The 13362-nt window shown below is 44.0% G+C and overlaps 2 protein-coding genes across 2 annotated transcripts in view; one reads left to right on the plus strand and one right to left on the minus strand.

Annotated features, from left to right (window-relative positions):
• Positions 1-10928, minus strand: part of ERMP1 (endoplasmic reticulum metallopeptidase 1) — a 22071-nt gene extending 11143 nt beyond the window's left edge. The window contains exons 1-8 of the mRNA XM_014953936.1: positions 10580-10928; positions 9526-9827; positions 6215-6342; positions 5768-5873; positions 5047-5193; positions 3411-3503; positions 1808-2020; positions 625-845 (exon numbers count right to left, since the gene is read on the minus strand). Of these exons, the coding sequence (XP_014809422.1) occupies positions 625-845; positions 1808-2020; positions 3411-3503; positions 5047-5193; positions 5768-5873; positions 6215-6342; positions 9526-9827; positions 10580-10896 (1527 nt within the window). The 5' untranslated portion in view covers positions 10897-10928. The remainder of the gene's footprint in view (positions 1-624; positions 846-1807; positions 2021-3410; positions 3504-5046; positions 5194-5767; positions 5874-6214; positions 6343-9525; positions 9828-10579) is intronic.
• Positions 10895-13362, plus strand: part of LOC106894886 (monocarboxylate transporter 13-like) — a 26728-nt gene continuing 24260 nt past the window's right edge. The window contains exons 1-2 of the mRNA XM_014953877.1: positions 10895-11287; positions 11398-11470. Coding sequence (XP_014809363.1) covers positions 10895-11287; positions 11398-11470 — 466 coding nt within the window. The remainder of the gene's footprint in view (positions 11288-11397; positions 11471-13362) is intronic.

The raw sequence follows: 13362 nt of genomic DNA on the forward strand, positions 1-13362 counted from the left end.
GACTCCACCCCCTCCCTGGGCAGCCTGTTCCAATGCCCTATCACTCTTTCAGTGAAAAATTCCTTCCTAATGTTCAATCTAAACCTACCCTGTTGGAGCTTGAAGCCATTCCCTCTCGTTCTGTCACTAATTACCTGCGAGAAGAGACCAGCACCAACCTCTCTACAGTGTCCTTTCAAGTAGTTGTAGAGAGTGATGAGGTCTCCCCTCAGCCTCCTCTTCCTCATACTAAACAGTCCCAACTCCCTCAGCCGCTCCTCATACGATTTGTTTTCCAGCCCCCTCACTAGTTTCGTTGCCCTCCTCTGCACTCGCTCCAGCACCTCGATATCTCTCTTGTATTGAGGTGCCCAAAACTGGACACAATACTCGAGGTGTGGCCTCACCAGTGCTGAGTACAGGGGCACAATCACCTCCCTACTTCTGCTGGTCACACTATTTTTGATACAAGCCAGAATGCCATTGGCTTTCTTGGCCACCTGGGCACACTGCTGGCTCATATTTTTAACTACTTCTGTCCAATACAGAAAATTCTTTGCACCTTTTCAATCAACTCAAAAATTAAGTCTGCCACAGATTGAGCACCGCATTACCCTTCAACATTGGCGAGGATGTCAAGCTTACCTTGTAGAAAAACTTCTTGGCTAGTGTGTGCACAAGAATGAGCTGAGCTGCAGCCGCAGTGCCGTACAGAAACACGGACACGTAGAAATGGCTGTACCAAGACAGAGACCGTCCGATGGCGGAGACAAACACTGCCACTATAAGGACTGCCACCAGCGTGCAGACCCAGCCCAACAGCGTTAGGCCAAACGCAGTAAATAATCTCTTCAGGTTTTGAACAGCTGTGACGAAAAGAAAAACAAAAAGAAGTTTCATTCCACAGTCACGCGCGCTACTGCAGACTGCCATCAAGACTGGAAGCACCCCACAGCGTAACTACTTAATGACCAGAATAACACTGCACGAGTACACTCTGAAGATTTCCTAACAGCGTGTTCTAAATAATTTAGCCCATTTCTTTGCAAGTCTTCTAGACTGCAAGATTTATTCCCTGAATACTAGTGTATTTTGTGGATTACTGCGTTCCCGACAGTAAAAATTTCCCTAGGGAAACAGTGGAGTCACTCTACCATCTATAAAGCCTCAAAAAACCTCAACACAAATTGGAGTTGGTTTTCTCATAACATTTTCTTACTTCAAAAACGTTTGCTGGATTTAGCAAGGGGGTGTGTGTGCGTCTGTGTTTTGCTTTGGGTTGGTTTTTTGGTTTTTTTTTTTGTTTTTTTTTTTGTTTTTTTTTTTTAAACAGGTATTTTCCTACAAATACCTGAAAAGGTCTAACTAGAAGATTTGTTTTACACCCTTTATTAATCTTTGTTACCTTTTTCTCCCATTTGTTGTTTTCTTATTTGCTCCTGCCTATTGACAGGTGTTAAAGGAACATGATTCTGAAGCCCCACCTATGCTAACAGAACCAAGAGTTTATAGAGATACTAAGCAAATCTTTTTTTTCCATTTTCAGGTCTTTAAAAAGATTTGATTTTAATCTTCATGAGAGGATAAGAGAAATAATTGTGATTCATAAATGCTAGACTTCTAGGCCTATCACAGTCTTTCTTCATCATAATTATTCACAGTTGAGAGATTTAAACACAGAGCAATTCCTATGGCCTGCTGCACACCTAAAATTTATTTCTGAAGTTCATTAAAAAGATGCCTTAATCACCTGAACGCTTCTTCATCTACTAATTAGTATTCTGTAAAGAGTAATGTGATTTTTTTTTTTTTTAAGAACTAGACTTACCTCTGGTTTTGGGCTGTAATACTTTCTTGCCTAAGTAAAGAAAAGCAATTGCTGCTGTTACGTAGTTCATGATGGTGCCAACACGGGCAGGATAAGCCAGGACAAATAAACCAAGTACATCAAAGAACACAACATTTCCGTGTCGATACTCAGAAGATTTAGCCAACTTATCTGATGTTGCTAGGTATTTTAGTACAGCTAGAATATTGTCACCTATTAAAAAAGCAGATACACAACATAACTACATTAAGGTTGATGAATTAGTACACAGCATTCTTTTAAATACGTGTTCTTAAAAATAAAGCTGTATTGAGATATCCTTAAAGAAGAAACGAATATACAACTGATTATTCTGAAATAGGTATTTAACAGTATGCACAGCATAGTACTTTCATGAGTTAATCTAGGCAGCTGTCACTAAAATCAGTAGACTTGGGAAGCTTCATGTATTTAAGCTCTGTTGCAATGAAGGGAGTAGTCAACCTTTCAGCCCATCAGCCCTTCTTCGGGTCTGATATTAAACCGTTGGATTTCAAGGCTGACCCATAGAAGAGTTTATAATTTCCTAATCTTCCTCCTCTTCTCCTTTCCAGCAGTAACCCCCTCAATGTTTCAATGAACATGAATTACCTGCCTTTCTTTCCCTAGACGATTGTAAGGTGGATTCCTTTGTAGCCTACAGGTACCAACCACCTTTTTCTTTCCCACAGTGCAGCCAAAACACATGCAATCAAGTGAGAACAATTGTTCTCAACTTTTATTTTGCTTTTACGTGACCTGTAGGAGTGCTTATTGGCTGAAGAGTTTTGTTTTGTTTTTTTTTTTTTTTTGGCTGTGATACATTTAACAAGAGATGTTCTGCGTAATCACCATGACCAGTGAAATCATCTTTCCAACAGGAATTTAGACATGTTACTTTCTGTCTTGTAAATGCACTGATGCAAAAAAGTGTTTAAAACTTATTCATGCTGGTTGTCTAAGCTGGCTTCTGTATAAGCTTAAAGAGGGAAATTGTAAAAATCCTGGAGGCATTTAGGATTATGTTAGTTCTTCCTGGGAAACTAAAGGTCTTACTGTCATTTTCTTTACTGCAGTCTGTCAAACAGCCTGCTATGAGCACAAACTGTTAGTAGAAAATAAATCCTGTTTATCCACAGTCTGTGTGCTACCACATAAGTGAGGTCCCTTCTACAAGAAAAAGTTCTGTTGGTGGATCAGTCTTTGTGCCTCCAACCTAACCATAAGCTTCTCATCATGCACATTAATTAGTAAGAGGACTTACTGAGAGAAAAGGAACTCAGAATGCTGAACAGTCATGTATAAAAGGCTAGATTATAACCTTTATAGGATTCCACAGATACTTTCAAATCAACATCACTGGATACTGATAAAGTTTATCTTCCCAAGTTGACCAAACATATTTCCTTTGTATTTCAAAGACATGCATTCTGTCAATTCTTTGTTCTTTAGAACGTATCTAGCATATTCTAAATTCATACTTAAATTGATGAATTTCTTGTTATGGTGGTCTTAATAGCAAAATGAAAAAGCAGCTACAACACTACTCGTTAGTAAATCACCAAAATTATTGAGAAACACCAACCTGCTCTCTGAATGGAATCTGTTAAAATTCTGTCTGATGTGTCGTATTCTGTATGATAAATGTAGCCATTCTCAATAAAAGCCAAATCTATTCCTACAAAGAGAGAAAAAACATGTTTGAAATTATGTAAACCTAAAACCCCAAAACAAACATGGGAAAGCCTTGGATACATTCCACAGAAAAGTTTGCTCTACTTTGTAGCCCACTCATTACCCTTTAAGATGAACCAAATAGTCTGCTTTGTAGAAGAAACACTGAGATTCCATGTGTGTTTAAAAAAAAGACACTTTAAAAACATTTTTAAATAACAGTCTTTTCTAATGTATTGATTTGCATGACATCTGTAGAGAAACTGATCTCTACTTGAGAAACATGAAAATTCTTAAGTCATCTCAACTTCAGAAAAGATATACAACGTGATTTCCAAACATTTACTATTAAAACATCAATAGAGATCCATGCTGACAAGTAATAAAAAGCAGTACTGTGGAACTACAGAAACAGCTGCTCAAAATACCAGGTGTGTTCTTTTTACTTCCAATTTGTAAACAGCTTTTCAAATAGCCAGTCTGAAAACTCTTAAAAGAGCTTTAAAAGTTCAAATAATTTGTAAAAATAAAGAAAAAACACCCTTACAAACAAAAAAAGATATTACGCAAAAATTAATTACACATTCAGTGTATCCCAAACACCCACACCCTCAGCTGCATATGCAAAAAGCTGCTGTATGCAATCTGAATCCTCACAGTTTTGCAGAAGTTTCACAAATCAGACCTCAATTCTACCAGTGGACAAAAAGGATCAAACTAATTCTTTTACTCGATTACTATTTCTATTTGTTTAGGGAAAAAAAAAAAAAAAAAAAAGGGCAGTGAGTATTTATTTACCATTTATGATCCAGGTACAATTCTGAAAAAAATAATGTACACATTGTGCCAAATCAGCTACTTTACTTTCAGGCTAGAAGCGTATTTTCGAACAGTTCAGAATATGCCAACACATTTTGTTCCAAGAATCAGTTCAGAAATATCACTTTTCTTGAAAGCGACTCCAATGACAACCTGTGCCAAACAGCACAGATTTTACAGAAGTTTAGATTCCTTTGAATTGTGTTTGCACTGTGTGTTCCACATTTTTTTGCCACCAGTCATTCTCTGTAGAATGGACAACAAACTGTAAACAGATAAGCAAACTGATGTCCTGTCCTTGATTTTGAAAAAAAAAAAAAGGTAATGAAAATGCATTAATCACTAAGTCACTACCTTAAAAAAGATTATTTTAGTTTATCCATTACGTACAGAGATTCAATACCTGCAACAAGGTTATTAGCATTGTTACCAAAATGTTTCAAACCAGAATATTTAATTCTGGAGCATTTTCCTGATTTTCAGGAAACTTTTCTTCCATGTAGTTTCTTCCTGGAAGAAACTCCAAAAAAAACATCCTTAACAACTTACACAACAAATGAAATCTAAAGGCTCTTGCCTTTGAAAAAAAGCAGGAAAACTTGCTCCCAAACTGAAAGACAAACCAGATTTGAGGACCTTCAGGTAGTGGACTGAAGAACAGTCTCCTTGTTATAAACTCAAGACAAATGATTCCATAATGTGCATTGATGTGTCCTCTGGTAACATACCTGGAACATTGCCGAAGTCCCTGTAGATACGGAAGTCTGTATCTGCTGGGATAATACCACTCTGAAATATCTCCTGTGCCACCACAGAGGCAAAGGGATGTTTGGCTGCAACTACATAAGCTTGCACCAACCAAGGATTCTCAGGTCCTAATAAAGAGTAGAAAGTTCACAACAAGTACTTTTCTGAACTTCAGTTAGGGTATGTATCTTTAGATAAAGTATATATTATAAACAATATATATTATAGAAATAATGCATAGGAAGTCACTAAAGTTTTAATGCTGTTGCCAAGTCACAATCTTTAGCAGAGTTTCCACAGAAGTTTTGCTGCTTCCTGAGCAGCAGAAAGAGTCTAATGCCAACATCTCCCTGCAAAGATTTTGAAAGAACTGCTGTGAAAACTAAATAAAATTTATGAAAATATGAGTACACAAGATATACGAGATACCCAAACCTGTTTTTCTCCTTATTACCCTGATGTAATAGGGAAATGCAACTTCTGTAATTCTGTTCTACACATGCTTCCCACCTTGTGTGGCAGTGCTTTAGCCTACATGTATCTAAAGATGGAGGGCAACTTATTCACTGCACAGGGTTGGGAAAGAGGCACAGAGGTTCTCCTGTCTTTTGCTTACGAGTCACTTTCAATACTCCTTCAAGTCTACATTGTTTATTATCAAATTATCCTAGAGTAGAAAGTGGACACAATGCAAGCTCATACCTGTTTGAAAAACAAGTTCTTTTCCTCCTACACCTGCTGCCTCCAGGTTAATAAAAGCTCTAATTGACTTGGCCCACTCATGTTGTGTAATGAAGCCGTGACTAGCCTTGATGGGAAAACAAACAAAAAAAATATAGGTCAAATATCTTTCAGATTTTCCATCACGTATGATCATAACTCAAGATTGAACAAGGCTGCCAAATCACTTACAACACAAACAGATGCAGAAAATCCAAGTCTTCTAATTACATTAATATGGACAGTATTCTTAATCTAAGGATATTTTTCCCTTTGAAACCAAACACAGTCTCCTCAGAACATTAAGGCTGGCATTTCACTAATGTTTCAACAGATTAAATACAGGCTGTATCTGCAGTTACTCTTTCCTTTGTCAGAGCCTTAACACACAGCTTGGATATACATTTTATAATTCTGGCACATGCTCACCTGCAAGATATTTTCTTCTGCGCCATTAAATAAAAATATGACAGCATGCTGCAGGGGCTCTGATGATTTTGAAAGCGTGTTGAGTATTTCAAGCATGACTGCACAGCTAACAGCATCATCGCTGGCACCTGGCAGAATAGCACGGTTTACAACAAACACACAGAATTGCAACAAACACCAGAGAAAAAAAAGAACTTCATGCTAACTCAGTCACTTAATCTAACCAAAGTAAAACTATGTCAGGCTCTAGCGTATTTGCTGCTACTGCTTGTACCCTGTGCCTATAATAGTTAAAAGCAACAGCAGAAAGAAAAATAATGTTCAAAAGCTGAGTGAATGAAGCACCAGATATCAGATCCAATACCAGCATTTGAGAGCAGCAGACTAACCAGGTTACTAAGCGAGCAAAGTGATCACTACCTACTCTCCTAAGAACAATGCAAATAAACAAGGACTTAATTTTCACTTACATCATAGGTAAATTTTTAAAAATAAACATTCCCACATAAGCCACCCTAAAGCATTCTACACTGTTACAATGCATTCAAGGAAGCGGACAAATCCTCAAAGTAACATAAGGCCAAGACTGCAAAATAAAGCAAAGGAAACACTGAAATTCACACCTTTATAACATTCTTAAAATGAAAGTACACATCATAAAACAGTATGTCCATGATCAGATGCCTTCCACCACCCTTCCTCATACCTCCTCCCGCACCCCACCAGTTTTCTGTCTTGATTAAGCATCCAACTTTTAGCCTAGGTCTCCCATGGCCCCATTTCCCTTACTTTGGTGTAACCTCTAGCACCTCCCTTCCTCAGCCTTATCAGTAAAATTTGGGAGCAGAGAAATTTAACCTCATTCCTTTAGGGCTGGGTTGTACACATGATGTTGACATGCACTGAGATAAGAAGAGGAGCATGGTGAGGCCTCAGCATAGAATAGTTTGAGTTGGCAGGGACCTTTAAAGGTCATCTCGTCCAACCTCCCCTGCAATGAGACTAAATAAATAACAAAACCAAAATCTTTCCAGTACACTCTTCTCCAACCTATTTCTCAGAAATTAACGCCTTGTTCTGCCAAAAGCTTTCCAAAAAGCGCCCCAAAACTATTTGATTTAAAGCCCTGATTATATTGCTACCCAAATTTATCGGTTTCTACTCTTCCCCCCACTGAGTTCTTTTATGCAACTTATGCTGTGTTGAAAAGTCTGCAACGATTATAGTTTTCAGCAAGATTAAAGACTTTATCTACTTTATCTATCTTGCTGTGAAGCTACAAAAAATAAAAAGTTACTGGTTTCAACAGACATACAGGTTTACAACTGATTAAAGCAGCCATGTAGCCACAGATCATGACACAAGCTCACAGAGAAAGTATAATCCTCAAATACTTCATATAAAACAAAACTGATGGTAGTTTAAAAGTTTTTATGGCAAATACGAGTAACCTAAGAAAATCATGTTATCAGCTGCATCTGTGATGATAATTTCAAGGCTATTTCTGCCTTCAAGTTTATTAGAAAAGAATCATATAGGTCATATAAACTGAAAATTAGTATTATTAGAACAAGAGACATATTTTAGGAGTTTACAGCTTATGTTTTTCCTTCACAAGGAACTTAAGCTTTCTAACACTGAAGGTCTAGTGGTTTACTAAGTTTTGATTTACTTGTCTTGTATGCATAAGCATCAACAGCAGATTATGTTTTATTGTCTAATTTTCCAATATATTACTCATTGATCACTGAGTCCTGTTGATTCCAGTTAAATAACACCTTTTGGGTAATGAAAAATACTGTAAGCAAGTAAACTGCAGAACAGAAAACAAAATGTTCTTGCTTAGCTTGTACCCAAGTTTCACACAAAGAAAATAAAAGAGCAGCTCCTCACTGTTGTGGTAAAGGGCTGGGCTGCTTTGTGATTAAGGGCAAGCATTCAGGCTGACTTCAAGCTCCTCCGCAGATTTCTCTAAACCACTATACAAATCACTAATATTTGTTGGCACCTCTGTGCAAAGTTGGTGAAATATTTTACTGTCTAAGTAACTGTAAAGAAAGTAATTGATGCAGACATAATCTTGCATTACAATCCATAGAAGTAGACACACAATTTACACAAGACATTAATTTAAAGACAGTTTTCAACAATCATTGTATTACGCCTGTGAAGTATACTTTCCAAGTCTAGGCAGCCATATTTAGACTATAAATACAGTAATTAGCACCTCTGCAGTTCCTAAATCACAGAGCGTGTATAATAATCATGCAGTTATTAAGCTTAATTTGGAAACTCATCTTACCTAAATATGATTCAGGAGAAAGAGAAGTTCTGTATACTATTTGTTGACAGAAAAAAGCACATGTGCTTTGTTTCTCTAGCTAACACTCTACTGGTTTCTCAATAATGAAGCATGTGCTAAAGAACAGAAGGTTCGCTCCCAAAAATAAGCTATCGTATGGCGTGTAAATGAAGACATTTCAGTAAAAGCTGAGCTGTTGGTGACTGAAATCTGTAGGTATTTTTCAACTGCAGTAACAGACGCACACCTGTGGCTGAGTGTTACAACAGATGTTTTTGTGCTGTTTTCAGTTCCCTACCTTCCTAGCACTGTTAAAACCATGTATTTACAAAGCTGTTCACACCCTGGCTGCAATAATTATTCAACATGATTAGATTTATAAGAATGCAGAGGGACAAGAGTAAGAGAGGATGCAGCAGTGCAAGTAGTGAGAGAGATATATACACTACACGGCAACAGCACCTTAATCTTTGATCACTACAGTCTGTTGAGACAGAAGCTTTGAATGCAGAAAGGAAAAGAAATTGGCATAGCTTAAGGATATCACACTAAGAACTTGAGATAAAGTACGATACCAGCAAAGGGAGGGCAAAACACAGGCTGGTTAATAGGGGTGGGAACAGTGTCTAGCACAAAGCACCCTGAGAAAGAAAGAGCACAGAAGTATGGAAAGACCTGAACGGCAGGCGGAAGCAGCACACAAACTACATGCATAAACAGCAAATTACAAGAAAAGCAGATATAACACTGCTTTTTGTAGAAGCACTTTGCAGAAATCTAAATACAGTATCTGCAATTTGCTGCCTACCAGAAAGTCAGAGTGAAACCCTTACTGCAACAGGACCAACTGGTCACTCTAAATACTGAATCTCACTGAGATCAAGCAGAATAGCTGACACATGCAGTATTCTAGCATGTGGCTATAAGGCTACTTGGTGTGAGAAGACAGCGAGCCAAGCTCTGCCACCCACGTAATATACAGAAACGCAGAAGGAACACGTGGACCTACCCGGGGTATTTGGTACGGAATCAAAGTGACAATTGGATAACACTGCATGCTCAGCTCCGTTTCGTGGTTCCAGCTTCACTACAACATTGGTTATGTTTGCATAGTAACTAGTAAAGCCTCCTAAAAAGTCAATGCTGAAGGAGCCTGTGGGCCTCTGTATGTCTACGGATAACTTGTGAGCATCTGTGCTTTCTCTTTCTATTGCCCTAATTTGTTCTAAGAGGTAGTTAACTGCAAGAACTTCATTTTCTGGACTTCCAACTGTTCTGGGCCCAATTGCTGTTATGTTGTCAAGATAGCCCCTGTAAGAGATAAATTACACATTCAACATCAACATGTTCAACATTTAGCATGTAACTTATCTAGAACTGTAACATTTTTGTTCATTGTTCTATTGCGAAACTGACAGTAAGTGGAAGAGAATAAAGCCCATTAGCCCATAACTGCAGACAAGATGCCAAAGATCATTATGGTAACGGGCACACAGTACTGATCTTTACTCAGGGCCCCTCATCCTATCTTACACGACATTAAAACAAACTACTGTTTTTCTGGTTTGAACATGTCAATCCAAAAGGAAATGGAAGGGCGAAAGGAGACACTAAAGATTTTATCTTTAGCGAGGTTCTGCATAAGCACACACGCTCTTCCCTGAAAGCCTGGACGTGCACGCTCTCTGCAAGATTCACACCCGTTTAAAAACCCGCCAAGAAACTTAACGCTCTGAGAATGAACCCGCGGAGGGCGCAGCGCTGGGTCAGGCTGGAAGCAGCACCTTGAAGAGGTGGCCAAAGGGGAGCAGGAGCCCCGGCAGCAGCTTCACCCCCTTCCCCAACGCGCCCGCCCGAGCTCCGAGCTCTCCCCAGGCCGGGGCAGGACACGGGGCCCCGCAAAGGCCGACCGCCCCTCAGCCGGCGGCCACACGGCTCCCCACAGGGACCCCGCACGGCCTGCGGGGCGGCCAAGGGCACCCGGGGTAAGGCCGGCCGGACTCTGCCCCCGACACGGGGCAGGTCTCGGGGCTGCCCCGCCGGGAGCCGCCATCCCGCCGCACCTGGCGCGGGGGGCGCTGAAGTCGCGGGGACCGGCGGGGGAGGGCTGGCTGAGCAGCTGCCGGTGCGAGAGCTGCACCAGCGCCCGCAGCCCCAGCAGGTACAGCAGCACCGCCGGCGCCCCCCGGCCCTCGGACAGCGGCACCACCAGCCGCCGCCGCCGCCGCGACCCGCCACGCTTCTTCCCGCCCGTGTCTCCGCCACCGTCGTCGTCGTCCCCCTCCTCCTCCCGCGGCGGCGGAGGGTGAGCCCGGTCGCGGTCCCGGTGGCCGCCGCCGGCGCGGAGCCGCCACACAGGCGCCGCCGCACCCCGCTCCATGGGCCCGGCTGCCGGCACGACCTCCGCCGCGCAGAGCCGCGATACGGAAACGGACGAGGGTCAAAAAGCGCCGCCGCCCGGCCCTCGCCCCTGCCCCGGCCCTGCCCGGCCCGGCCCCCTCCGCGGCGGGGGGCGGCGGGCGTGGCCCCGGCGAGTCACGTGGGGAGGGCGGGGCCTCGTCACCGCCCGCTCCGGCTGCCCCCGGCGGGGCCCGTTATTCGCCCCGCGCGGCGCTCACGGGCGGTTCTGCCTTCGCAGGCCCCGGGCGGGCGCTCGGCCACAAGAGCGGTGCCGGGAGGCCCCGGGCGGCCGTTTGCCGGTGGCGGGCACCGGGCCGGTAGGGGTGGAAGCCTCTGTCCGCGCCGCGGCGACCCGGTGGGCCATTGCCTGTGTGAGGGTCACCCCAGGCGTTGTGGGCAGCGTCGCCTCCCTGACAAGAGGCGTTCGGGCCTGCGTGTTTTCACGTTTTGGGGTTGTTTTTTGTCTTTTGCCCGGTTCCAGGAAGGGAAGCGTGCAGTAGTAGCCGTGGTGTCGGGGTGGCGGCAGGCTCTCATGATTCTTAGTGGGCGTCGGGGTTGGTTGGGCTTCCCCCCCCCCCCCCCGCCTCCTACCACCACCGCATTACAGTTTTGGGCATTTTGTAGCTGTAGCGCTGCCCTGGAGCTTGGGCAGACCAGGGTGAAGTGCAGTAGCTCTCGGAGGGGATAGTGAATAGCAGCCTCCGGTGAAGCCATGACGAGGAGAGCACTGTGGCACGGCCCATCAGCCCTGCAGGGCTCCACTGGCTTCGATCCTGGGGACCACGCTTCTGCCTGCTCTCGCCCGCTACTAGGGAGGGGGCAACCACCTCCCTGGGCAACCTGTTCCAGTGCTCCACCACCCTCACAGTAAAGAACCCTCTCCTCCAGTCTAAATCTGTTCCCCTCCAGCTTGAAGCCATTTCCCCTCGTCCTGTCACTGCAGGCCTTTCTAAACAGGTTCTCCCCAGCCTTGCTGTAGGCCCCCTTCAGGTACTGGAAGGCCACTATTAGGTCTCCCTGGATCCTCCTCTTCCCCAGGCTGAACAACCCCAGCTCCCTCAGCCTGTCCTCGTAGCAGAGGTGCTCCATCCCCCTGATCATCCTTGTGGCCCTCCTCTGGACCCTCTCCATCAGGTCCATGTCCTTCTTATATTGAGGGCTCCAGACCTGCACACAGTACTCCAGGTGAGGTCTCACCAGAGCAGAGTAAAGTGGCAGAATCACCTCTCTGGACCTGCTGGCAACGCATCTTTTGATGCAGCCCAGGATGCGATTGGCCTTCTGGGCTGCAGCTGCACACTGCCTGCTCATGTCCAGCTTCTCGTCCACCAGCACCCCCAAGTCCCTTTCCTCAGGGCTGCTTTCCAATACCTCACCCCCTAGTTTGTATTGGTGGCGAGGATTGTTCCGGCCCAGGTGCAGAACCTTGCATTTGCTCTTGTTGAACCTCATGAGGTTCACCTGGGCCCACCTCTCCAGCCTGTCCAGGTCCCTTTGGATGACATCCCGTCCCTCTGGTGTATCGACAACACCACACAGCTTGGTATCGTCCGCAAACTTGCTGATGGTGCCTTTAATCTCCCTGTCTATATCATTGATAAAAATGTTAAACAGCACTGGCCCCAGCACGGACCCTTGAGGAACACCACTTGTGACTGGTTTCCATCTGGACTTTGAGCCATTGAGTACCACCCTCTGGATGTGACCATCTAGCCAGTTCCTTATCCACTGAACAGTCCACCCATCAAATCCGTACCCCTCCAATTTGGCAATCAGGATGTTGTGGGGGACCGTGTCAAAGGCCTTACAGAAATCCAGATAGATCACATCCATAGGTTACCCCTTGTCTACTGACCCAGTCACTTTATCATAGAAGGCCACTAGGTTAGTCGAGCAGGACCTGCCCCTAGTAAAGCCATGTTGGGTGTCCTGGATCACCTCCCTGTCCTTATTGTGCCCAAGCATGGCATCTAGGAGGATCTGTTCCATGACCTTCCCAGGCACAGAGGTGAGGCTGACAGGTCAGTAGTCCCCAGGGTCCTCCTTTCTACCCTTTTTAAAAATGGGTGTGATGTTCCCCTTCTTCCAGTCTGCAGGGACTTCACCTGACTGCCATGATGGCAGTCACCAAGGGAAAGATGCCCTTGGTGGAGAGAAAGCAGAAAGCCTGAGGAAGGCCTCCGCCTGCGAAAGGCAGGAGCCGGCAGCTCGGAGAGGGCCTCTGAGACCACCTTGCTCTGCACCAGACCAACAGCCGCATCCCTCTGGCCTGAGTCTCCTTTTTACACATGAAATTTTATTGAACAAAACAGGTCTACGCGGGTGTCTAACGGGTGTCTAACGGGTGTCTAACGGGTGTCTAACGGGACGGCCACCATCTTCCCAGCAACTTCCCCATCGCCTCCATCCAATCAAGGAGCCTCTGTGCTAGTGTGCCTGAGATGCT

Source organism: Calidris pugnax, unplaced genomic scaffold, assembly GCF_001431845.1.
Source record: "Calidris pugnax isolate Ruff unplaced genomic scaffold, ASM143184v1 scaffold178, whole genome shotgun sequence".
Classification (NCBI taxonomy): domain Eukaryota; kingdom Metazoa; phylum Chordata; class Aves; order Charadriiformes; family Scolopacidae; genus Calidris; species Calidris pugnax.